The 26,022-nt window shown below is 37.6% G+C and overlaps 1 protein-coding gene across 1 annotated transcript in view; it reads left to right on the forward strand.

Annotated features, from left to right (window-relative positions):
- ME1 (malic enzyme 1) overlaps positions 1-26,022 on the forward strand; it is a 186,226-nt gene that overhangs the window by 152,813 nt on the left and 7,391 nt on the right. The window contains exons 9-12 of the mRNA XM_080805792.1: positions 1-114; positions 14,401-14,506; positions 15,848-15,990; positions 18,947-19,120. Coding sequence (XP_080661918.1) covers positions 1-114; positions 14,401-14,506; positions 15,848-15,990; positions 18,947-19,120 — 537 coding nt within the window. The remainder of the gene's footprint in view (positions 115-14,400; positions 14,507-15,847; positions 15,991-18,946; positions 19,121-26,022) is intronic.

The raw sequence follows: 26,022 nt of genomic DNA on the forward strand, positions 1-26,022 counted from the left end.
GCTGCCTTAGGAATTGCACACCTGATTGTAATGGCCATGCAAAAAGAAGGTTTACCAAAAGAGAAAGCCATGAAGAAGATATGGTTGGTTGACTCAAAAGGATTAATAGTTAAGGTAAGAATTTGACATTTTCAACTGAAGAAAAATTAATGTGCTATTCTGGGTGCCCATCTCAAAGATTACTACTACTTCCACTCATCTTACCCCCAACACTGTGTTAAAAGACTAGCCATTATACATGAATGACCATGTCATACAATGATATTGATACTCTTCTGAAAAAGAAGACTGGCTTGGCTACAGAATCAGCCCGTGAAGTATGGGGGTCCCTTCCAATTCTGTGGGTTGTCAGTGCATTTGAATTAGTTTCCAGATGTGGCAGTTTGATGCTGAAACACCTAGGTTAGCTCCTTTTATTAAGGGCTATCTGTCAAATTGCACACTAGCTAGGAAAAAAAAGAACAGATGATGAAATAGCTACTCTTTTGCCTGCTACTTTCTCTTGAATAAATTCTTGAGGGTTTGAATGGGAATTCTGAGAACCATTTTAATAAATGGGCTGTTCAGTGTTAACTACAAGGTTGTTTCCCAGCACTAATAAAGATAACAGGACCTACTTTCTAGGTTATTTTGAGAACCAAGTAAGACTAGGTAGGTTGACCATATTGCTACATAGTTATATGGCATTAATATTACTTATACATTAATATTACTTCTAGTTATAAGGCATTAATATTACTGCACATTAAGCGCTCTTCCTTAAACTGCCAGAAAAAAATACTCGTGAATTCACTTTCTACCTGAAGGTGAATATGTAAAATAACCAGTGATCAGCATAGACTTCTGGAATTTAGTATAGAAGCAAATGTGAAGGTGTGCAAACTTTCTGGAAAACTGACTTTTGTGTATCCAAAGCCTTTAAAAGTTTATGCTTCTGAGCCAATAGGTTCCATTGTAAGAATATATTTCATAGAGATAGAGATGTACACAATATTTTATGGTTTTTTTTCTTTTCTTTTTTGAAGTTTTCATTTAAATTCTAGTTAGTTAACACTCAGTGTAATATTAGTTTTGGGTGTACAATGTAGTGATTCAACACTTACATACACCTGTTACTCATCACAAGTGCACTCCTGAATCCCCATTATCCGTATCACCCATCCCTCACCCACGTCCCCTCTAGTAACCATCAGTTTGTTCTCTGCAGTTAAGAGTCTCTTTCTTGGTTTGCTTCTCGTCTCTCTTTTTTTTTTCCTTAAATTTCTCTTTTTTGTTTCTTAAATTCCACACACAAGTGAAATCATATGGTATTTGTCTTTCTCCAACTTACTTATTTCACTTAGCATAATACTGTTTAGCTCCATCCATGTTGTTGCAAATGGTAAGATTTCATCCTTTCTAATGGTTAATATTCCATTACATATACATATATACATACATACATATGTATATATGTATGTATGTATACACACACACACAGATGCCACATATTGTTTTATCCATTCATCGGTCAGTGGACATTTGGGCTATTTCTGCAATTTGCCTATTATAGATAATGCTTCTATAAACATCAGGGTGCATGTATCCCTTCAAATTAGTATTTTTATATTCTTTGTGTAAATACCTAGTAGTGCAATTGCTGGATCATAGGGTAGTTCTATTTTTAACTTTCTGAGGAACTTCCATACTGTTTTCCTCAGTGGCTATACCAGTTTGCGTTCCCACCAATAGTGCAAAAGTATTCTCTTTCTCCACATCCTCACCAACATCTGTTGTTTCTTATGTTGTTGACTTTGGCCAATCTAACAGGTGTGAGGTGGTACCTCATTGTGGTTTTGATTTGTATTTCCCTGAGGATGAGTAATTTTGAGTATCTTTTCATGTGTCTGTTGGCCCATCTGTACGTCTTCTTTGAAAAAATTCCTGTTCATGTCTTCTACCCATTTTTAAATTGGATTATTCATATTTTGGGTATTGAGTTTTATAAATTCTTATTGTATTTTGGATACTAACCCTTTATCAGATTTGTCATTTGAAAACATCTTCTCCCATCTTGTTGCCTTTTAGTTTTGTTATTTCCTTTGCTGTGCAGAAGCTTTTTATTTTGATGTAGTCCCAGTAGTTCGTTATTGCTTTTGTTTTCCTTGCCTCGGGAGACATAGTTAGTAAGAGGTTGCTATGGCCAATGTCAAAGAAATTACTACCTGTGTTCTCCCTTAGGATTTTAATGGTTTCCTATCTTACATTTAGGTCTTTAATCTATTTTGAATTTATTTTTGTCTATGTTGTAAGGAAGCACTCCAGTTTCATTCTTTTACATGTTGCTGTCCAGTTTTCCCAACACTATTTGCTAAATAGACACTTTTTTCTCATTGGATATTGTTTCCTGCTTTGTTAAAGATTGACAACAAACTCTTCTGTTCCACTGGTCTATGTGTCTGTTTTTGTGTCAGTCAGAGTGTTTTATGTTTAAGGATGCTACCACAGCATTACTTAGAATAGTGATATGTTTTATCATACAATCATTATAATAGTAATATGTTGTCTTCTGCTTGTCTTAGCTGAAGAAAAAAAAAGTAATATGCTGTGTTTACCTAAATAAAGGATGGTTGTGAAATTATCGTAGAGTAGCTAAATAAATAGAATATACAGTCTTAAGGTTTTTTTTTAAAGAACTATAACATTAAAGACTTAGCGATATAATGTTAGAGGAAAGAAGGAAAACCCATGTTATATGTTATTATTTTATATTTAAAAAATTGGGTTGTGGGTTCTCTTGTATGGCTCAGGTGGTTAAGCACCTGTGTCTCGATTTCAGCTTAGGTCATATCTCAGGGATTGAGCCCCATGTCAGTCTCCATGCTCAGTGGGGAGTCTGCTTCAGATTCTGTCTCTCCCTCTTCCTTTGCCCCTTCCCCACCTCTGCTTGCATGCATGTACACTTTCTCTCTCTCTCTAATAAATAATCTAAAAAACATTGAGTTGCATATAAAATTATGGAAGTAAATGTATAAAACATGTATTAGCTTAAAACATATTATTTTTAATGCCTTACTGTATATTCCAAATTCTCCTAAGCAATTATGTTCTTTTAAAGCTAGAAAAAATGTTTTAAACGAATATAGACAAATTTTGCCTTAATAAAGAGTGTATACATAACTTTTTGTGGCAATTGAGTATAAGAAAGTAAGATAAGACATGAAGTACTTTTACAATATCTCCTGAGAATCAAATAATAATCATTTTATTAATTTTATTAACGTGAAATGTAATTTTTTATAATATAAGAAAAAACATAAGGTTTAAAATTTTTTCCTTTTTTTTCTTTTTTTAAGGTTTAAAACTTTTTGGCTTAAAAACTGCTATAGCTTTGAAGAATCGGCATAAATAGAAAAAGTTATACATTTTGGGCACACAACTTGTATCAGGATCATGAAATGAGATTTGCTGAATGAAATTGCCTCTTGGTCAGGAATCATACTAGACTCTGGGACTCAGTAAATCCCTTGATCTCGGGAGGCTCACAGACTAGGGGGAAAAACTCAAGCTGAAAGTTATGTCTCTATATGAAGTGTTATAGAAATATGTTCTTGCTACCATGGGTGCCCTGGAAATGAAGTTCCCAGCTGCACTGATCAGGAGAATGGGCCGCGGAGGAGGGTTCCTAGAAAAGGTGTTTCTTCACCTCAGTTTGAAAGGAAGAGTTAGGAGTTCTTGAGTCTCCACAGATGTCTTAAATGTCTCCTATCTGAAAGTGAGACAAGGGAAGAATTATGGAAATTTCACTAGGAGATCTTGGCTGAACCTGCGATCGTGTCTTTCATCTCTTTGTGTCTTCAAAGCCTTGCATAGTGTCTAGCACACAATTGGCAATAAATATTTTGTTAATAAATGAATTGATTGATGAATGGCCTTCCAGGCAGAGGAAGAGTATTTGCTAAAGAAGATATTTCACTATAACAGACATTTAGGGCTTAGATTTGAAAGGTAGCAGATGACTGACCAGTGACAAAGGCTCTTCTAAATCCTGACAATGAACAATTGAAGAAACTTATGCAGAGGGGGTTAGTGTCTTGTCACTCTAGGCATTGTGGAGGATGGATTGAAATGAGGGAAAACGGAGTAAAGGAAACTAGTTACAAAGCTGTTGTAGTAATAAAAATTCATTGGTGCCTGAAATAAAGCAGCGATTATGGGGGGTGAGTGAAAGACATTTTATTCAGTAGATGTTTAGCAAACAGGATTGGCATACTTAGTAACCACTAAATATGGAGGGAGGAATAGGGTAGGGTGGTATAGGCAGGAATCCAGCAGGACTCCTTGGGTGTCTGGATAAACGATGGGGCCATTACTGTAGAAAAGGAATAACGAAGAGATTATGTTTAAGAGAAAGATAATGTGATTCAGCTTGATTCAGCAAGTTAAAGTTACCTTTGCAGATCTCATGGAGATGTCCCCTTGGCAATCAGAGGTATAAGACAGACACTCAGGATAAGGGTCTTGGTTCCTGGAGATAGAGATTTTGGGAATATCTGCATGTAAAAAGTTAGAGCCATGGAAAAAAAGATACACAAATTACATTGTATTTAGGGATGTAATACATGTAAATATCTAAAAAAAGAGTGGAAGTCTGTGGCTGTGGATTTCTTTTGTGATTTCTAATGACATTTTTATGTGAAATCTTTATAGAAAATATACAGATTTTAGCATCTCAAATAATTTTAGTATAGATTTACTGAAGTGAGACTCCAAATTCTGTGGGTTACAATACTTGGAATAACTGTGAAGTTTGTTGCCTAGACCTAATCAGTCACTCTTACCTCATGCCTTTTACTTGCCAAAATAAAGAACTGCATATATTCTGCTTGCCAAGATAAAGTTACATTTTAAAAGATTGTTATATATTTAACAGCTTATGCACTATTTAATATAAAAGAAGCATGAAGCTTCAATTAACCACTTTTTCTTTCAAGTTTTTAAAAAGTCAAAATTATTATGTTGATTTTTGTTACAGAACTAGTAAGTCTGAGGGTAACTTGTAAATTAGTGTAATCTTGCTTTCAGATTTACGTGATTTTTTGTTTGTTGTCCTTTATTCTTAATACTTTCACAACCTCTCCTGAAAACCAATAAGAATCATTATATTAATTTTATTTACCTGTCATGTAATTGTTTATAATACATAACATATAATAAACTCCTTCACTTTTTAAAGACATAAAACCAGAAACTAAAAAGTATACTGTGTGCTTGCCTCATTTATGGAGTTCCATCATCATCAGACCAGGTGATAATCATTCTGGCAGTGAAATGGCATTGGCAATCTGCAAGGAGGGCCCCTTTTACAGATGCAGAGAGGAACCCAGTTCAACTCTGATATACTGATCACCTGACAGCAGACCTGGCCAGTGCAATGGGGCAAAAGATCCAAGCAGGCATGGATTCTAAGAGAAGGCAAACGAAAACCCTTGTGGAAGAAGTCTTCTAGTGCCTGTGTGTAGGAAGGAATAAATATTTATCAGTAACAATCCACAGTTAATTTTTTCTATCTATCCTGGGCCATGAAATACTAACCCCGAATCTTGAGGTCTTTGCTACCTATTCTTTCCACTCGCACCAGAACATCTGTGCTTTTGAAAAAGGTAGTAATTCAGTATAGTTAGCTGTATCTTCTCTCCTCTCCTAAGAATCAGCACAAAATAAGGAGTAGGGGAGACTGAAGAAATAATAACACTCAAAAAAAAAAAAAACCAAAAAAACTCAGCTATCCATAATACATTTGGTATAATTAAAGTCTCTTTTAAAAAACACACACACAGGGGGGCGCCTGGGTGGCTCAGTAGGTTGAAGCCCCTGCCTTCGGCTCAGGTCATGATCCTAGGATCCTGGGATCGAGTCTCACATCGGGCTCTCTGCTTCAGCGGAGAGCCTGCTTCCCCCTCTCTGTCTCTGCCTGCCTCTCTGCCTACTTGTGCTCTCTGTCTGTCAAATAAATAAATTAAAACACACACACACACACACACATACACACACATGATTTGGGATTTCTATAATAAGAAATGCCCATGTTCACTTTGCCAAAAGAAGGCAAAAAGCGTTTCAGTAAGGGATCCTGGAAGTGGGAATGAATAGACAAGAAATCTTCTATATCGATATCCAACGGACAGGAGTAGCATAAAGAATATGGACTCCAAATCAGATTTTGAAAGGAGGAGGAAAATGAGCCATTGGTGTGGAAAATAGAAGTCTGAAGGTGTAGGCAGTTGCCTTAATAATGCCAGACCTAGAGGTCCCATTCCAGTATTTTCTTCATCTAAACCAGTTCTTCAAATTGACTTTGAAAATGGTACAGCAGTTACTTGAGAGACCTTGCTTTTTGTCTTTTGATTCTTCTGTTTTTGGCAAGTAGAGGCTTTCAGTAGTGCTAGTATTCCATTTCATGATTCCTGGCCTTCCTAAGTCACCAGAAGGAATCAAGCCTTTGCGGGAGAGGCTGTGGGTAATCTGTGTTTCTTACTGGGTGGATGTCTTCTGATCAAGATCTGGCTTCGGCTGGCTGGGAGCTGCCTGTCTGTTGCTGTGATTCAGAAAGCAAAGTGTTCATGCTGAAATCATATACCTTTGCCTTTCATACAACGGTTATCCATCTTCTTTGTGATTTGCTTCTCCTTCCAGGAAATTCAGGAGATTTAAACCACATTAAATATTTTTCATCGTGTGTAAAGTTGTCAGTCAAAAAAGCAGTACTAGAAATCTGTGAATAATAATTGGTTGTTCTACAGCTTTTCTTCTTTAGTAAAAGAAAAAGCATTTTGTATGTCTTTGAAAATATATCACGTATCTTTTTAAAATGCATTTGGTAGAAATCTGATAAATCAGTTGGTGCAGTGATTCTCAAAACTGGTCATCATCTTAGTCACCTGAGAGACCTAAAAAAAAAAAAAAATTCACAGATTCCAGAGCCTCCTCCTGGACTTAAATTAGAATATCTGAAAGCAGGGCTCAGGAATCTCTTTCCTGAGGTGAGTCTGGTGCTCTGTAAAGTTCAGATCTGGCTCACTTTCATCACTCTGTCCTCACCACTAATCCGAACTGTTTCTATAGATGGAGAAATCAACATCCATGGAAGTCTCAAAGGACATGCCTAGGTCATGCGTGAAGTAAAGAGCCTGGGGCTGTGATCTGGAGCCTTAGTCCCATGTTTTCTCTCTAGCATTTGTAGATGGCGTTTTTCTGTGTCTCACTGGAGAGCTTTTATTTACTTTTCTGAATATCATGAGAAGTTTTCAGGAGTAACATAAATTAATTGCTGTTGGCTATTAGAATGCATTCTGCTACTAGTGATTTATTCATGTCCCTAGCCAATAAAATTGATCACAAATTAATGCTGTATTGACAGCAATCAATGAAAATGAATAGATTTCCATTTTTAGAGCGATCATATGTGAATTTATTTTAAACTGTATACCAGAAGCAGTTTGGATGTATTCGCCTTGTCATGTAGTTTGTCAGTAGTTGAATGGTCAAGAACTGGTTGTTTTCTCAGACTGAGAACACCAGATGCTCTCAGCAAGCCTTCACTGTGATTCCTCTCCTGATTCTTCTACCTCATGCTTTGGGCCAGGCCATTTTTCCATGGATTGTGTGGAATCTTACTGTTTGGCTAACCTAAGCACTTTTTAAAATAAACAAAGCAGTGGTGTGTTTTCCTCTTTTTTAGTCTTTCCTATTCCTATTCTATTGACAGTTCTGGAAATCTTCTAGATGTTCCTTTCCCTTACCATCCTTTCTGTGGGGTTTCTCCTTTCTTCTTGAAGTAAACCACAGGGGAAGATTGAACATATTTTACTGCTATTAAAGAAGAAAACATGATAGTAGAATGCAATAATAGAACATTTAAAGCCAGATCTAGGAAGTGTGGTCTTCCTTGACCATATTCAACATTGGTCATTCCAGTGCAATTTTCAGTTCTATGGTATACAGAGGGGAACAAGAGCATATCAGAGTTCAGTTGAGTCACTAACTATGATAGGGAAGAGAGATGCGTTCAAGTAGAAAGGTAGATTAAAAACATCAGGGTTCCTCACTGGGGAAAGGAGACAGTGTGATTCAGCATCTGTTTTCAAATATACAAAATGTTATTTTTTAAAAGATTTTAGTTATATATTTGAGGGAGAGAGAGAAGGAGGGAGGGAGAGCACAAGTGAGGGGAGGGGCAAAGGGAAAGGGACAAGCAGACTCCATGCTGAGCATCAGACTTCAGTGGTGGGCTCGACCACAGGACCCTGAAACCATGACTAAAGCTGAAACCAAGAGTCAGATGCTTAACAGCCTGAGCCACCCAGCACCGCCTCTACGCAGAAGATTATTTACGGGCAATGATACAAAATTGAAAAAAAAGAAATTGTATTAAATTGCAGTGAGAAAGAATTTGGGAATAAAAAACAACAATTGTTTAAGTATAGAGAAGTGATAGAATTTACTTTGCATGAATCTTGAAAAATTTCTTGATTTTAATGTTTTGCTCATTGGCCTTCCCAGAAGATAAGGGTTTGTCAAGGCAGTTTCTTCCTGATTGTATATGTGCTGTTTTCAGATATGAAATGAAGAGACTACTAGCCTAAAGGTATGGATTGGTTAGATTTTAGGTTAAATTGTTATACAAGGAGACCCCAAAATATGGTAACTTAAGTTAAAATTTATTTCTTTGTCACTTAATAGTATGGAGGTAGGCAGAAAAGGGGCATCTGTGTGTCTATCCCTGGGTATAGAGAAGCTTTCCAGGTCTCACTGTTCCAGCCAGCCAGGGGGAGAGGGTGGGGAATGGATGGGGCAGGGATTGAGGGGGTAGGGATGGGGACGGGGTAGCTGGGTCAGAAGTTGTACACATCACTTTGACTCTGTCCTTTTGACCAGAGAAAGTCTCATGCCACTCTAGGCTGCAAGGAGTCTAGGAAAGAGTATCCACCTGGGTAGTAATGTGATTGGCTAAAACTGGGAAATCTTATTATCAAAAAGGAGTGAATGAAAAAAAGTTTTTTTTTTCAAGAGAGATTGTACACCTAAAAATTTGAGATTTCATATTGTGTTTTCACAATAATATAATTAAAACAACAACAACAGGAGAACATGAGGTACCTGGCTGGCTCAGTCAGAATAGCATGCAACTCTTGATCTTGGGGTTGTGAATTTGAGCCCCATACTGAGTAGGGATTACAAAAATAGAACTTAAAAAAAATAAAATTAAAAAAGGAGAGCATGACTATCGGTAGACAATTAGGATTCTCTACCATAGATGAAAAGGGTTTCAGGATTTGGATATAAAATTGATATGACCTTTTCAGGGGGTGCCTGGCTGGCTCAATCAGTGGAGAATGTGACTTTTGATCTAGGGTTTGTAAGTTCGAGCCCCACATTGGAGGTAGAAATTACTTAAAAATAAAATCTTAAAAGAAAAAGTAATATGACATTTTCAGATACTATACTAACTTTATTGAATTATATTTGCATAATGCTTACATTTTGTCAGGTGGAAAACAGAAAACACCAGTAGGCAAACCCTGTGATACACTGTCTTCTCTATGAGTTACGCATTTTCCCAGCAGCTCTGAAGATTACATAACATTGTGGTGAGGTGACTCTAGCCAGTTTGCAGTAGTTTGAATAATTATCCTGAGATCTTTTTCTGTTAGAGAACATAGCACACATTAAAGTTCCCTTGTCCATAAAAACATTGTGAGATACAAATCTCTAAACCTTAGAAGAAGTAGACATATGGGCACCTGGGTGGCTCAGTCCTTTAAGTTTCTGCTTTCAGCTCAGGTCACGATCCCAGAACCTTGGGATCGAGCCCCAAGTTGGGATTCCTGCTCAGCAGGAAGCCTGCTTCTCCTCCCCCCCCACTGCCCCCTGCTCATTTGCTCTCTCTCTCAAGTAAATCAATAAAATCTTTAAGGAAAACCAAAGAAGTAGACACAGGGCTCAATGTTCAGGAATAGCTGTAATGCGTATCTGCATTAGTGAGGAAACTGCTGTAACTGCGGGCTGGAGAATCAGTCTCCGCTAAAACAGGAAAGCTGCCAAATACGGTGGCCGCTACCACCACCATTACTTGGGCCTCACATGTGGGTGTTGGCTAAACACTAGAGACTCCTGCTTTTGCCTGAAAACCAACAAGCACTACCACAGGCTCGGGGAAGAGCCCTATGGCCACTGCTTCATGATGTGCATTGTCTCCCTCAAGGTCCTTTGAAGGTACCTCAGCTTGGTGACTGCTGTGTTGAAAGTAGAAGCTCTAGCTGCAAGATCTCATTTAGCCCTTTAGCCTCAGGTGTGCAGGAACCAGGCTAGAAACAATGTGGAATTCTATAGCATTTGCCATGTCTAGCCTCAGGTAGATGTTAGTCTAAGTTCTTGCCTTTATACTTGAAATTGAGTATATGCATTTCTGGGAAAGAGCAATAAGCCAAAACGCATTGTGTTTAGTTTAGAATGCTGGAAGCTAAAAGTTATTATTCCCCGGAAATATGTCTCCCCAAGCTATAACTTTATTTAGTATCTGTCCTAGAAATTTCATTGTCGTGAGAACAAAAATAGTCATGAATTTTAGCTTATACTATTTCCAGAAATAGTTCAGAAATAATTTAGTTAAATACTATCACTCTCAAATGGTTCCAAGTTCTTATTCCTATCCAAGACCAGAATTTTTCTTTCTTTTCCAATAATGCAAGATTCTTTTTTTTAAGATTTTATTCATTTATTTGACAGAGAGATAATGAGAGCAGGAACACAAGCAAGGGGAGTGGGAGAGGGAAAGCAGGCTTCCTGCGGAGGAAGGAGCATGATGCGGGGCTGGATCCCAAGACCCTGGGATCAGGACCTGAGCCGAAGGCAGATGCGCAACAGCTGAGCCACCTGGGTGCCCCACAGGATTATTTTCTTGGCCAAATAAGTAAGCAGTAATAAGAGCATTGAGGTACAGATAGATTGTAAAAGCATTACTTTAATTAAATCATTTCAGGAAAAGGAACCTCTTATCCCCAAAACAACAGATAAGAACAATGAGTAGAAAGAAATGATGGAATGTATAATTGAAGTTAAAACTATCCCCTGAATCCAAAAAAATTATCCCGTCTCACTCAGCTGTTGCTGAGTTATCAAAAGCCACAAAATCTCAGTGACATGCAACAATAAGGATTTATTTCTCACGTACCTAGGGGCTACGTGGAGTAGCTCTGATAATGTTGACTGGGTGGCTCTAAGTCATAGGTTGGGTGCAGGTCTTTTTCACAAGGTTTTCACCCTCGGTGAACCAGACAGCTAGCCAGGTGACATACTTTTAAAGCACAAATAGCAAAGGCATGAGAGAATAAGCAGAAACAACAATTACTCTTAAGGCCTAAGCTTGGAATTGGCACACTCTCATTTCAGCGTCCATTTTATTGACCAAAGAAATTGCATGTTCAAGTCCAAAGACAAGGGTTTGGAAAGTATAACTGCCTTGGAACTGTCAAGTTACAGTGCAAAGAACACTGACACAGGAAATGGATGATGAGGAATTGGGACCTGAGTCAAAGTCTGAATTATCAAAATATTTGGAGGGAGTTCTGAGGTACTCCCAAGTGCCTGTTTTTTTTCATTTGTGACTAATAAATTATCATTAAACCTGCCCTTTGTTTATATATTAGGATAATATTGAATTAATCTATCTAATTGAAATATGTAAATGAAATAGATTTCCTGGCTGAGAAGCTAAGAGAGATGAGGATAAGAGCACCAGGTAGCCCCTCCCCACAATTTGGCGAGAGTTGTAAAGATTTCAGTATTGTCGTACATTTCTTTATATTATTAAAAGGGAATTTTTTTAAAAATCACGTCTCATAGGGGCGCCTGGGTGGCTCAGTGGGTTAAAGCCTCTGCCTTCGGCTCAGGTCATGATCTCAGGGTCTTGGGATCGAGCCCTGCATCAGGCTCTCTGCTCAGCAGGGAGCCTGCTTTCTCCTCTCTCTCTGCCTGCCTCTCTGCCTACTTGTGATCTCTGTCTGTCAAATAAATAAATAAAATCTTAAAAAAAATCATGTCTCATAAATACAAAAGAAAAACTGAGAATATTTAGTGTTTACTCATGAAATCAGTCTAGGTTTGCATAACCAATTTGTTGTTGGACCTACGACTAATTCTGAAAAGCCTATGATAATAGATAGGTTTTACTGAGCAATTTGATGCTTCCTAATAAAAGTGGAAACTGAATTTATTTGATGCTTTTGACTTTTTCTTAATGAACAAGATGAATGAATGTGACTTAACTGTACTCAATTTAATATTACTGGAGACTATAATGTTCTCTCAAGTGAATATGAAACAATAAGCTTCAAATTTTGTTCTGAATAAAGTAAGTTTTTTTATTGATACATAATTGATGTATCATTTTGTGTCAGTTTCAGGTATACAACATAATGATTAAAATTACTCTGAAGAAGAAAAAAAGTCATAATTCCAACAGTTATAACTTTGGTACATTTCTTACAGTTATCACCTTTAGTCATTTTTTAGTTCTAAGAGGTTATTTATAGTACATTTTCTTCTGAGACACTGAAAAATAATGTTAACACTAACTAGAAAAGATACCTGTATGCCCATGTTCACTGCAGTGTTATTTACAGTAGCCAAGACAGGAAGCAACCCAAGTGTCCGTTAACAGATGAGTGAATAGATTAGAAAAAAAATGACATACACACAAAATAAAATATTATCTTCACAATAATTTTAATTATGACTACAACTAACATTAAGCTCTTGGTAAAAACTGGTGCACGCTCACGCACGCACACACACACACCCCCACAAAGTAAAACCTGGCATAATCCTAAGTATTTTATTTTATTTTTTTTAAGATTTTAAAAATTTATTTATTGTAGGGAGGGAGAATGCGCTTTAGCAGGGGGAGGGGCAAAGGTTGAGGGAGAAGAGGAGGGAAATAATCCCAAGCAGATTCTACGTGTATTTTAAAAACAGAAATAGGGGTATCTGGGGGGCACTCAGTTAAGCATCCAGCTCTTCATTTTGGCTCAGGTTATGATCCTCAGGGTGTGGGATCCGTATGGGGACCCTTCAGTGGGGAGTCTGCTTCTCTGTCTGCCTCTTCTCTGCTCCTCCCCCTGCTCACACTCTCTCTCTCTCTAAAATAAATAAATCTTTAAAAACAGAAATAAAATGGTCATAACCTTTCAAAATAAGAAATTTGTACCATCTTCAGGGGTAACAATTTATAAGCAATTGGACATATACCATTTAAGAACAAATGTACCAAAACAAACATACCATTTGTAAAGCTTTTTCTCCAGGACGGTACTGTGCCATATTATTGAAAAGACTGAGTTTCAGCATCTGCCCTGGGCAAGTCCCTTAACATCTCAGAACCTCTGTCTCCTCATGTAAAATGACTCTAATTACTTGCCCTACTTCTTCCTTTTTTTTTTCTTCAAGATTTATTTATTTGAGAGAGAGAGAGTGCGCATGCCTGCAAGCAAGGCAGAGGCAGGGCCGGGGTGGGGGCCGTGGCAAAGGGAAAGAATCCCAAGCAGATTCCCCACTGAGCGCAGAGCCCAGAAGGGGCTCCATCTCACGACCCTGAGATCATGACCTGAGCCAAAGTCAAGAGTCTGACTCTCAACTGACCAAGCCACCCAGGCGCCCTGTAGTTGCCCTGCTTCTTAAAATTGTTGAGGGGATCATATGAAATACACGACAACAACTTGTAAGTCTTAAAGCTCCATGTGACATTAGGCGGGGCTTTATTATTTTAAGTCAAAATCCTAAAAATTTGCAGCTAGAAAATTATAACCAGATGTTTCCTAGATAATACATGACACATTCATAAACAAAACATTAAGATAAAAATACGCAAAGCTAGTTCTTGTTCAGAAAAATCAAACTATGGTATAAATATGGCATCAAGTTCTATTTTTACTCAATGGTACGCAATTTGGAAGTGCTGTGGCTGAAGCCAGTTCTAAGACACTGTTATTTAACACAAATAATGTTTAATAAATTATATTTAAATGACATTGCACATTGCCATTCGTCAGTGCTGGTTTCTCACAAATGTCTGTAGAATTAAGATTTTTAATATTAAATAATAGTCCAGAAAGGGAAAGACTTAAGTTTGTTCACTGTTACATCTCCATTGCCTAGAATATTGTCTGAGACACAGTAATTTGTTGAAAGACTGAATGAAAGAATACTCTGATAATCGGAGAAGAGAGTTTAAGAGCAGCTATAACACATGGTACATGAAGATGTTAATAAGCCCAAATACCGGTAATGTGTGTAATATTCTGACATTCTTTGGCTCACATATGTTTGGCAGATTTAACATTTCTTTTTATTTGCTTTACTTAGGGAAGAGCTGCCCTAACACAAGAGAAGGAGGAATTTGCCCATGAACATGAAGAAATGAAGAACCTAGAAGCCATTGTTCAAGAAATAAAACCAACTGCCCTCATAGGTAAATTTCTCCCTCTTTGTAGTAAAGACCACCCTGACCCCATTCTGGCCTGATTCATTTTCCTACTGATTTTTAAGGCATAATTTAACTTTTTTGAGATTTTGATATTTGGAATTCACCAACACAATTACACATTCACTGAATCATTAGTACCCCATGGACACCTAGATTTGTAAATTTAGTATGTACTGTCTTCTCAGTCTTACCAATTCCAGCCCAAGTGGGGGCCCCCTCTGCTAACTTGGTCAACCTCTCGATCCTTGGCATAATCAACTCTTCACCAGGCTTGATTACTCCAGATAGACAGTGGTTCTCAAATGGGAGTGATTTTGTGCCCAAAGAAACATTTAGCAATGTCTGGATATGTTTTTGGTTGTCACAACTTTGGAGGGGTTGAGGGTAGGGTGGTCAGGGCTACTGACATCTCGTGAGTAGAGCCTGGGGGGTGCTGCTCAACATCCTACAATGCACAGGAAAGCCCTGCCCCCCCAACAAAGAATTATCCAACTGGACCCTCCTTGAAGATAGGGACCATATTTATATTCCTCATAGCACTTAACACAGGAGCTTACATAGTGCATGTGTACATATGATCTTTAATATAGTCAAATTTAATGTGGTTAAAAAACTTAGCCATAGTTATAAAACTCTATGCCTTATTTTGTGTGTATATAATGTTAGTCTTTACTTTGTATTATACTTCATTCCTAGAAGCTCTTGTGAAACAGGTCACAGTATCAAGAACAATGATGTAGATCATAATAAAAGTAAATACTCTATAACAGAAACTGTGATAAGCCTTTATTGCTATTTTTTATAAAATACTATATTAGGAATATTTTTTTTCCATTTCCATTATGCTAATTGCTTTATTCTTCTGTTAGGATTCTTTCACTGAGTGATACTTAAATTTTACAATTGAATTGGATGACTGTCTTTAATGTTAGCACTGGTTTATAAAGCATAGTTACTTTATAGCCTCAGAGACTAGAATATACTCATAGAATTGTTCATAGAGAGATAACGTATATTAGGCACATTTTAATTTCCTGATATAAATATTTGTAATCAAAATACCTAGTGAATGGATCACTAACTCAATGTATTATGAACCGAATATTATATCTGATTTTTTGTATAGATACTTACAGATTTGTAACCCTAAAGATCATTGGCATTAACAAACTTACCTCTTTTTTGTCACTTTAATGCAAATATTCTGTATTTTGTTTAGGATCTATTAGAAAGTGACCTGACATGTCTCATTGTTTTGAGGGCAGGGACTTCTTAGATTAATTAACCAATGGTAGTCTATTCACTGGTTTCTCGTTTCTACATTAGGAGTTGCTGCAATTGGTGGTGCATTCTCGGAACAGATTCTCAAAGATATGGCTGCCTTCAATGAACGGCCTATTATTTTTGCTTTGAGTAATCCAACTAGCAAAGCAGAATGTACTGCAGAGCAGTGCTATAAACTAACCAAGGTAAAGCAAAAGTATAACTGATTTCTACCCTCCCCTCCTCATCCCCCAGCTCCGCAAGTGCTGGTGCAGACTGATATTTTAATAACCTAATTCTTATTCCTTGTAGGGGAGCCAAGGATATGTAAGGTTCTTACCACTTAATCTTTAAAAATGAAACAGCTAAGATTGAAAGAAAAGTGAACAAGTCAGAATGGATAAGAGCTATTTCCTTTTCTAGAATGTTGTTGTACAAATCCTCCTCTTCGGTAAAACAAAATAAACTTTGCAGTGTTTATTGACAATTTTTCTCAAGTGATTTGGAAGTATCTAAGATTGAATTACGAAAGCTAAAAAGGAAAAAGTTTGATTCTAGATGCTTATGAAAATAACTCTCAACGAGCTATTTCTGAACATTGAAACATACAGTATAAAACCACAGTCTTATTTTTGCTTTGCTAAATCCTGGGTTTGGATTGGACACCATGGATGGTACGTTTGGGCAGCCATTTTGACATCCAGCCAGGTTGGGATAGGAGTCCTCAGAGCTTCAGTACTTCACTGTTTCTTTAAAAATGGCTTATTTTATACTATGTTTTTACTAATACATACTTGACTAATAGGTTGACAAGAGCTTTCTTTCCTTTAAAGACTTGAAAATGTCATTACCACAAAATAGTAGTTGAATCGTATATATCTAGCACATTTATTTTGGAAATAAATCCAAAATGAACTAGAGAAGGTAAACATGACACAAAGTTAAGTCACTGCACAAATTAGAACTTGATGGCCCTGCTTCTTTAATATTATAACCTTAAATGCTCATTACTAGAATTATTGAAATTGTTGGCAAGGAGCTACTCTGTTGTTTATCTTTCTTATTTGGGATGGCATTCAGTCTCCTCAATAATTTTAATTTTCAACCCATCTCTAGATTGGGGAATTTGCCTGGCATCCCCTTGGTAGTCCTTAAGTCTTTGCAAGGGAAAACAAATTCCTCTGGGCAATAAAATTTTAGCATGGTGCAATGCACATAGTAGGCATATAATAAATAAGTGTTTATGTAATGATTTTGCTGTATATCTCAGTAGGTGTGAGAATTTAGAGACTCACCAGTAATAGACACAAACACAATTAACCAAATTTATATAACTGTAGTTTTAAATCTGAATGTGTCTAATATAAAGGGCCTAAACTCTTTCTTATCCTCTTACTTAATGTTCTATGTTATTAAAAAAAATGGAAATAAAATTGAAAGTCATTTTGAGGCTAAAAATTTAAATACTGGTTCTGCCAAAGGGCACAAGCAAAGACGAGTAGAGATTCAGGCACAGGTGAGGTGAGGTTAACCACAGGAAAGGTTAAAAATACAAAATACAGAAAGATTATTGAATCCTGAAAAACTATAATCCAACAATAGTATAGAGAGATTTTCTTCCCCATATTAACAATCCATATACATAATAGTGTTTAGCTGTCATTTATTGAATGCTGTTCCTCCCTAAAATGATGATTCTAAAAGAGTAGGCAGGCACTGAAAGCAGGGAGAGAGATAAGTGTATATATAATGTTATAGGTCTTTTTCTCAAATACAGTTTTTTGAAGATATATAATCTATATATCAAGTAATAAGTTATATTAGCGTTTCTTTTAATAAAATATTTTATCTGCTAAACAGAGCAAAAGGTATCAGACTTGTCTGAAAACAGAACCTAATGTTCTCTAAAATGTAAGTGTTCTACAAACATCTAGATGAGAATTTGTTTTCTTTCTTATATGTTTTCATCTTTTTATACCCTAATGAAGGTTGAATCATACAACTTTACCTATATACAAAAAGTATATTATGGTCTTTGTTAAAATGTTAAAATGTTAAAAATGAATATTAAGTTAATACTATTAACATTTTAATGGATTTAGACTCTAAATAGGGATGAAGGTTACAGCCCAGCCTGTGATCATTTAGATGATGTCTTGGGGATTTGGTGCTTTGGACTTCTCAAATGGATTTCTTAGATTGTGATACTTTATTTGTCAAGGGTTTCCTACACCTTCTTTAGAAGCCTGACTGTTCTCAGCTATATTTCCACCCTCATCTTTGCAGATCAGAGTCCTCCTTTTTTTTGAGAGAGGGAGAGAGAGAATACATGAGTGGGGAGAAGGGGAGAGGGACAGAGAGAATCCCAAGCAGACTCCATACCCAGTGCAGGACCATCATGGGGCTCGATCTCGCAACCTTGAGATCATGACCTGAGCTGAAAGCAGGAGCCAGATGTTTAACTGACGAGGCCACCCAGATGCCCCTCTTCATTTGTGATTAGCAGTATGGAATTGCAGCACCTGGTAAGCCCTAAGTCACTGCCATCTGGAATGTGCGATACATGAGGTTTCTCCAAAACAGTGTGACAAAATATGATGATTAGAGAAAATATGACAATTTTTGACAATTATTGATAATCTAATCTTCCTTTTATTTGCTTATTCCATTTGTGCCAATGAGTTTGTCTCCTACCTGATTTTCTATATAATTCTTTACAACATAGGAAAACATAAAATTTGTCCCAGTGATTATGTTGAAATGTGTAGATCCTTAAACTCTAACCTAAAATGTCATTCTTTCCAATGCTCTAATGTTAACCTATCATTTTTTTTATCCTCAGAAGTCTATAATCTGAAGCCCTTATAGAAATGGTTGCTAGGCTTGCGAGTTGGACCCCTGCAGAGAAGACAGTGGTGATCTCAGGGTATCCTGTGCTTTGCACACGTCTCTGAGGAGAGTGAGACAGAGAACAGTAATAATCACCCACTCCAGAACTTACTGCAAACATCATAAAAACTTGCCCAGACTTATTAGAGAGTCAATGAAAATTAGTCTTCTTTTAAGCACTTAGTACTTTAACTATGGAGTAGTTCTGTTATGATACATTTGTTTCAAAATATTGCGCTTCTTTTTAAAGTTAGTCATGTGTCTGTGTTGTAGGGGCGTGCAATTTTTGCCAGTGGCAGTCCTTTTGATCCAGTCACTCTTCCAAATGGACGGACTCTGTATCCTGGCCAAGGAAACAATTCCTATGTGTTTCCTGGAGTGGCTCTTGGTGTTGTGGCCTGTGGACTGAGACATATCACGGATAAGATTTTTCTCACAACTGCTGAGGTATTGTAAAATACTCTACGTTCACCAAGGCTGTACAACACCAGACGAGCTCAATGTAGGCGGTTTAATGATTTCTTTATATAACATCTCAGCTCACTCCCTATAAGGTACAAAGTCAAAAGCGGAAGAAAATCTCTCCTAGTGAACAATAAGGGGTGGGTAGCTGGTTCATACTGAGTCACTAAATAGAAGGTAGAAAACTGTTCTGCTCTCTTACAAGGAACCCTTTTTTGTCTTCACACTTCCAATTGAATTCTGTGACAGTAGTGACACAATTAAAAATACCGTTTCCACATCATAATGAAATGGTAAGTATTTCTGCGTTTCTCCAAACCTTCCTAAATAACAACATTTTGAAGATTGAAAATGAAAGTCTTATTTGGCATAGTGAAAAAGTATTTATCACTGAGGTTCAGGGCAGAAAATAGAAACTAATATTTTAAGCAGCAAGAAAATTAAAACAGGGAATTAGTGTTTATTAAAGTCATAAAAGGACAGATGTGTGTTTGATTGTGGACCTTCAGGAAAGATTCTCAGAATATCACATAGCAGACCCAATAGGGAATGTTAAGCTACTCCTAGGAGCTGAAGGATCTAAAATTTACCCTAGCTGCAAGCTAAGTTCTCCTGCCATAGTTTCATAGATGTTGGCACAAAAGCCTTGAGTCAGAGACCAAAGACTTTATTACTTAAGGCACAAGAGGTACGATAACCTTCAGGTTCCCATCCCCACCCCTTACCCCCTAAGCTTCAGGGCAATGGTACAATGATCGGGCAAATATTTGTAAAATCATGAGCTTTTGATAATCAGAATGTTCATCTGGTTGATACCATGTTTGAACAGTATGCAATTCATGAATGAGAAATTTGAGTTTCCTCTAAAATTAAACCACTGTACAACATTAAACTGAACTAAATAAAAATTGATTAAAATTCAAGTATTTTCATCTTGCAAACATGCTATTCTTTCTATTTTGAAGGGGAACTCTAGGAATATAGATAAAGAATCTTACACTATTGATGTGATCCAAGGATTATAATCCCAGTGCTTAGCAATTGTCCTTATTCTGTGAGAACAGGTGTCTGAAGGCTATAATGTTCTGCTCCTTTCTTTCTCTTCACTGTGCTAAAAGCATGACAGTTGATGTCTCAGAGTTTATTTAACTCAAAAAATCTTGTTAAACATAAGTAGATGTCTAATTATTCAGAAAGATTTTGAAAGCTGTTTATACATTAAAGAAAATGTAATCGTTGTTCTATGTAACTGTCACATCAAAGGGGGGAAAAAAGATCTTTTACTCATTGTAGCCCATGTTTGCTTTCCTAAATAACTCCAGCACCATCTAGTGACAAGATTCGTGGAAAAAAAAAATCCTTTTCTTTTCTATCCAGGCAAAGTAATAATTTCTACATAAAAACGTTGAAGGAAAAAAAAGAAGTAATGTCTATAGTCTTGTTCTTATCATAGATAGTGATCTCTCTGGCAAAATCATTTTGGCTGTTCCCCTGATTTTCTCTCAGGCTTCAGCACAACATTCCTGATTTTCATACCACCTCATTGTTTTGTCTTCTTTCCTGTCCCTTTTAACTAAGAGCTTCTCTAGCATTCTTTTTTTTTTTTTTTTGGTCCCTTTTTTTGTCCTTTTTTCTTTCTTTTTTGTTATACTTTCGGGGATCTCATCCATTCTTTTGTTTCCATTATCTTAATTCTAAAAGTGGCCAAATCTATGTATCTCTGGTTTTATCTTTTCCCATGTCTCCAGTTACCTGATGGATATTTCCACAGAAATGACCTGCTCCTTAAACACAAGATGCATAAAACCTTCTCACCCTCTCTCTTACCCTCAATATTTGCATTGCTATTAGTAACACCCTTTTCTAAGGAGACACTAAAGCTTAGAAACCTGACATTCTTTCATTCTCCCTCATCCCAAAGCTTCAAACACAGCGTGCATACATACACCTGTATAACTGCTCTATTATCCTGCCTGGAAAACTCTGAGAACTATTTTTCACCTATCTAAGCCTGTCCTTCTCTGTTTAGGTCCTACCTCACACCTGAATCCTTCTGTGACTACTGTGGCTCATCTTATCTTTCTCCTTAGCCATGGCTGTCTTTATCAAACACTTTGACATTTAGTTTAATTTCTACTTGTATTATCCTCTTGAGAGCCTTATGTTTTAAACAGTTAAGTGTTGCCTTACAATTACATTGTAAATTATCTTTTTTTTTAAATAGAATTTTTTTTTAAATTTTTTTTTAACATTTTATTTATTTGACAGAGAGGCAGGCAGAGAGAGAGGAGGAAGCAGGCTCCCCGCTGAGCAGAGAGCCCGACGTGGGGCTCGATCCCAGGACTCTGAGATCATGACCTGAGCCGAAGGCAGAGGTTTTAACCCACTGAGCCACCCAGGCGCCCCTGTAAATTATCTTCTTTAAAGACAGTCTTTCATATACTTCTTTCAAAACACCATTAGCACCTAGCACAATGCTAAAATACATAATAGAAACTTAGTAAATACTTACTGAATGGAGCTAAATAGAACTATTTATATATCTTAGCAAGAAGAATAAATGCAACACCCCAGATGCTCACTGCTAGAGGGCCCAAAGAGGGAAGTCCTTGTCTAGATTATATTTTGTAGTTAACAAAGTTTACATGTAGGAGATCTAGGTGAATCTTTTTGTTTGGCAACCCAAAATTTATTAACTTAGGATTATTGCTGGAATATTAGTTGGGTCTCTTATGGAACTAGAAATTGCATGGATCAGCATCAATCCTGAAGATTTTCTGGGAATTTTTATTACACAAAGAGATTTCTGGCTTTCCTGGTACTCTGGCAGCCTTCTGGACCTCTGATAAGAGCACTTAGTTCTCCCCTGGGTTAGCCCTCCTGGCCCCGCATTATCTGTACAGCAGCCTGGGAACAGACTTTGCACCTCCTGTCCACACCTGAGATGCAAGCCTTGGTCTCCTACCGTCACACTACTCTTCCTGAGCCACCTGCTTTGTGTCCTCTCACTTGCCTCACCCCACCCCCTTCCTGATGCCTGTCCAGAGGACACTAGAGATGACCCCCATAGACAGTAGCATCTGGAGGAAATGGATTCATTTCAGTCACTGGATAATTGAAAATCCAACTGCTGAAACATTGCCAAAATGAAACGAGGAGAAATCATTTGAAAGTGGACCCAGTGTAGTTAGAGACACACTAATGGCATATCAAGAGCCCCAAATAATTTTTGAGTGAATGAGCTAATAGGTGAGAGTGACACTAAGACTCTTGTATACTCTCTCCTTTTCCCCAATTCAATCCCTTCCGTTTTAGTGATTTGGTTCCTAACAGTAGGCTTCCCGTTGTCACCTGTTGCTGCTTGACTCTGTTCCACAGTTTCTTGGCTCCCTCTCTGTATGACAGGCATCCATGGAAAGCAAAGACTTACACTGATTCTTCTTGACTCAGCCATCTTCTAACTGTCCTCAATCTCTTTAAAATGATACTGTGTAACATTCTGGAGAAGAAACAATGATGTTGGATACCAGCAATATGCTAATGGTGAGAGGAGCATTATATATATTATCTCATAGAAATAATTTGCAGTTGGTTGGTTATATAACTTGCCTCCAAATCAAAAAGCTAATAAGTTAGCAGTATGTTATAGAGCTAGATCTGACCCTAAAAGCTCTTTTACTTCCATTCTGCCATGCTGGTCACCATCTGTTTTTTTAAAAGTGAAATAGCTAATTTGATTGAACACTTACTTTTCCAAACAATGTGGTAAATTCTTTACTGGTGTTGATTTCATTTAATCCCCTGAATTAGGAATTGTTACTAGTCTTATATCACCAAAGAAGAAACTAGGCTTAGAAAGGTTCATTAACTTGCCTGAATTCAATTCAAATTGCTAGAATTTGAATATGGACCTACTTCCCATCAGAGCCTGAGCTTTCAACCACTGTGCTAATCTATCCTTTCAAGATTGCACTACTCTTTTTTTTTCTCTTGCCGGTTAAATAACAATACTGGATCCCCATGCAAGTCTTTGCTTTAACATCGAAGAAATGCCAACTGATTTAAATCTGCTAAAAATCCTTTACAGAAAAACAAGAAGTAACAAGATTTTGTAAGCAGCCTATATTCAATGGGGAATCAACATAAAATGGTTTTATTTTGCCCCACTCATTGTTTGGAATAATTCTCCAAGTCTCTCTCTTCTTTGTCTTAATGGCATCTCGGTAATGTTCAGTTCTGTTTCGATCCACTCATACTTTTAACGAGTATTAATTAAGTATCACTATGTGCTAGGCATTATTCTGGGTGCTGGGGATACCTCAGTGAACAAGGAACAATGAGTAAACATCTGTCCAGTTCAGAATTTGTATCCAGTTCAGGTATAATGTCCTCTCTCTTCAGTACAAGAAGCCTGCAGTAGCATCTGGCAGAGGGCCCCCTTCTCTTTTAGTGGCCTCCCACCCCAGCACCATAAGGGGATTGGGGGAAAGAGTGTGGCCAGGCTCTGAAAAACCTTCTCCCCCTTCTCATCAAGGCCTGTTTCCTCAAATGTATTGGAAACAGAAAAGAGGGATGTGGAAGAGGGTAAACATGTCTTTTATTAACTCTCCACTTTGTTAGGCCATCAGGCCATTTGAGGCAGGGGCCAGCATCTCACTTTCTTGTAGGGCATGTATACAGGACTTTAAAGGACACTCTGGGGCATGACCTGAGAGATTGGGCTCCTGCTCAGCCTCCCTCCCCTCCGTTGGCTTTCCCAGCCTGTTGGATCGTCCTCTGCAGTGGTCACTCAGCCGTGGAAGCACATGCCTTCCAGGGGTACAAGCTGCTCCCCAGCAAGCCCCCTCCCCGTTCTGTTCATCTCTACTTATATACACATGTCTGTAACTGCTCAGGCTGAGTAGGGAACAGAATGCCAGTGCCTCCTTCTTGAAGGCACCTCAAGCCTTCAAGGGGAGGCAGCATGCAGGAAGAAGTGGGGAAAAGCCACTGCATTAGCCACTAGGCCAAATCGTGGTTCAAGCGACTGTCCCTGATCCTTCCCATATCAGCGTCTGGGAAGGGCTGGCTGTGTTTGTGGGCGTGGCATGGATGATTCCACCCCCTCTTAGGTTCTGAGGGAGGTGACAGTCCCCACTGATTTGGTGGCTTCATTATAATATCAAATACTTCATCCTCTTTGCGCTAGAGTTGGGGGCCCTGATCACCAAATTTGGGGCAAAGGAAAAGTTTTACTCAACATCCTGTTTCAAAGGCAAGAAATAAATGAGTTAAACAGTGTCTTTATTATAAAATTCTTTATGATCAACTTATGTTAATATAATTATACTTTTTAATATTTTGCATAGTATGTGATGTTATATTAATCAAACAACAGTTATACTAGTAACTTCATCTCGCTCTCCTTCACCCCACACCCCCGTCTAAATAATCCTTGCTCAGAAGTCCTCAGTCACCCATAGGATTTCACCAGAACTCCTTAATTTGGCATTGACTGTGTTCCAATCCTTACTGTCTTTACGGACCCCTCCCTCCTGATCAGGACACGCAGGGCTGACTGAGTCCCCCTCATCTATCTCTGCCTTCCATCTGAATCTTCCTTCTGGAGGGCCCTCCCCTTCCCTGTTGGTCTAACTCCTAGTTCTCCTTCAGTCCCATACGCAAGCTCCCTCCAGTGTTCCTCTGGATTTCATAACACTCACATTTCACCTTTAGCCTAGGCTTTCCTCTCTCAACATTTTCTTTCTCCCTCACTAAATTATAAGTCTCTCAAAGGCAGGAACTGCTTTTTTAACCTCTCTTGGTGTTATGTTCGCTCATGTCTTTCATACTTGCTGATGGAATAAACTATTGCAGAAATAATTTCATGATTAAAACAATCTAAAACATATTAAGAGATACAGAAAAATAAGTGTGTGATTATTCAAAATGTTTCAAACGAGTAAGATTTTCTCCTTCCTTTCTGCATCCTCAGGTCTATTAAATAATAGACCCACTGGTTTAGACTTGCCCACTGAAATACCTAATCAAAGATTTAGAGCTGGAGGAAACTTCAAGGTTGCTGAGTCTACCTCTGTGCCCCAGAAGCTTTAGCAAAGAACTTAGCATATAGAACTTTATTGTTGAACCATTTGAGAGCAACTTACAATATTATGTCCCTTTATCCCTAGATATTTCAGGACATTTTTTTTATGTGATCTCTGCACCATCTTTCAATTCAGGAACTTTAACACTGATATAATATTATTATCTAATGCACAGTCCAGAATCAAATTTTGCCAATTATCCACCAAAAAAAGGCCTTTATAGCCTCTAGACTAATCCTTTAATCTGCAAGAATTTTTCAGTCTTTCCTTTACAGTGCTGACATTTTGGAACATACAGGCCAGTTGTTTTTTACAATGTTCCTCATTTTGGGTTTATCTGATTGTTTCCTCATGATTGAATTCAAGGTATGCGGTTTTGTTAGGAGTACTAAATGCCTAATAATGGCATCCTTCTCAGTGCATCACATCAGGAGGCATCTAATGTCAATCTGTCTCATTAAAAAATGTATTTTATTGAGGTATAGTTGATTTACAAAAAGCAATACATATTTAATTATACAACTTGATAAGTTTGGAGATAAATTATGTATACCTGTGAAATGATCACCAAAATGTATGCCATAAATCATATATCCATCACCACCGAAAGCCCTTCCCTATTCTCTTTATTATTATTTTGTGTGGTGTGTGTGTGTATGTGAAAGAGAGAGAGAAAGAGTGAGCTTGAGAGAGGGAGATAAGAACACTTACTGCAAGATCTACTCTCTTAGCAAATGTTTAAGTATATGCCATTTGATTTAGAAAAAGGGAAGGGTCTGGGGATACAAAATGCTGAGGCCA

Source organism: Martes martes (assembly GCF_963455335.1).
Source record: "Martes martes genome assembly, chromosome: 6".
NCBI classification, from domain to species: Eukaryota; Metazoa; Chordata; class Mammalia; order Carnivora; family Mustelidae; genus Martes; species Martes martes.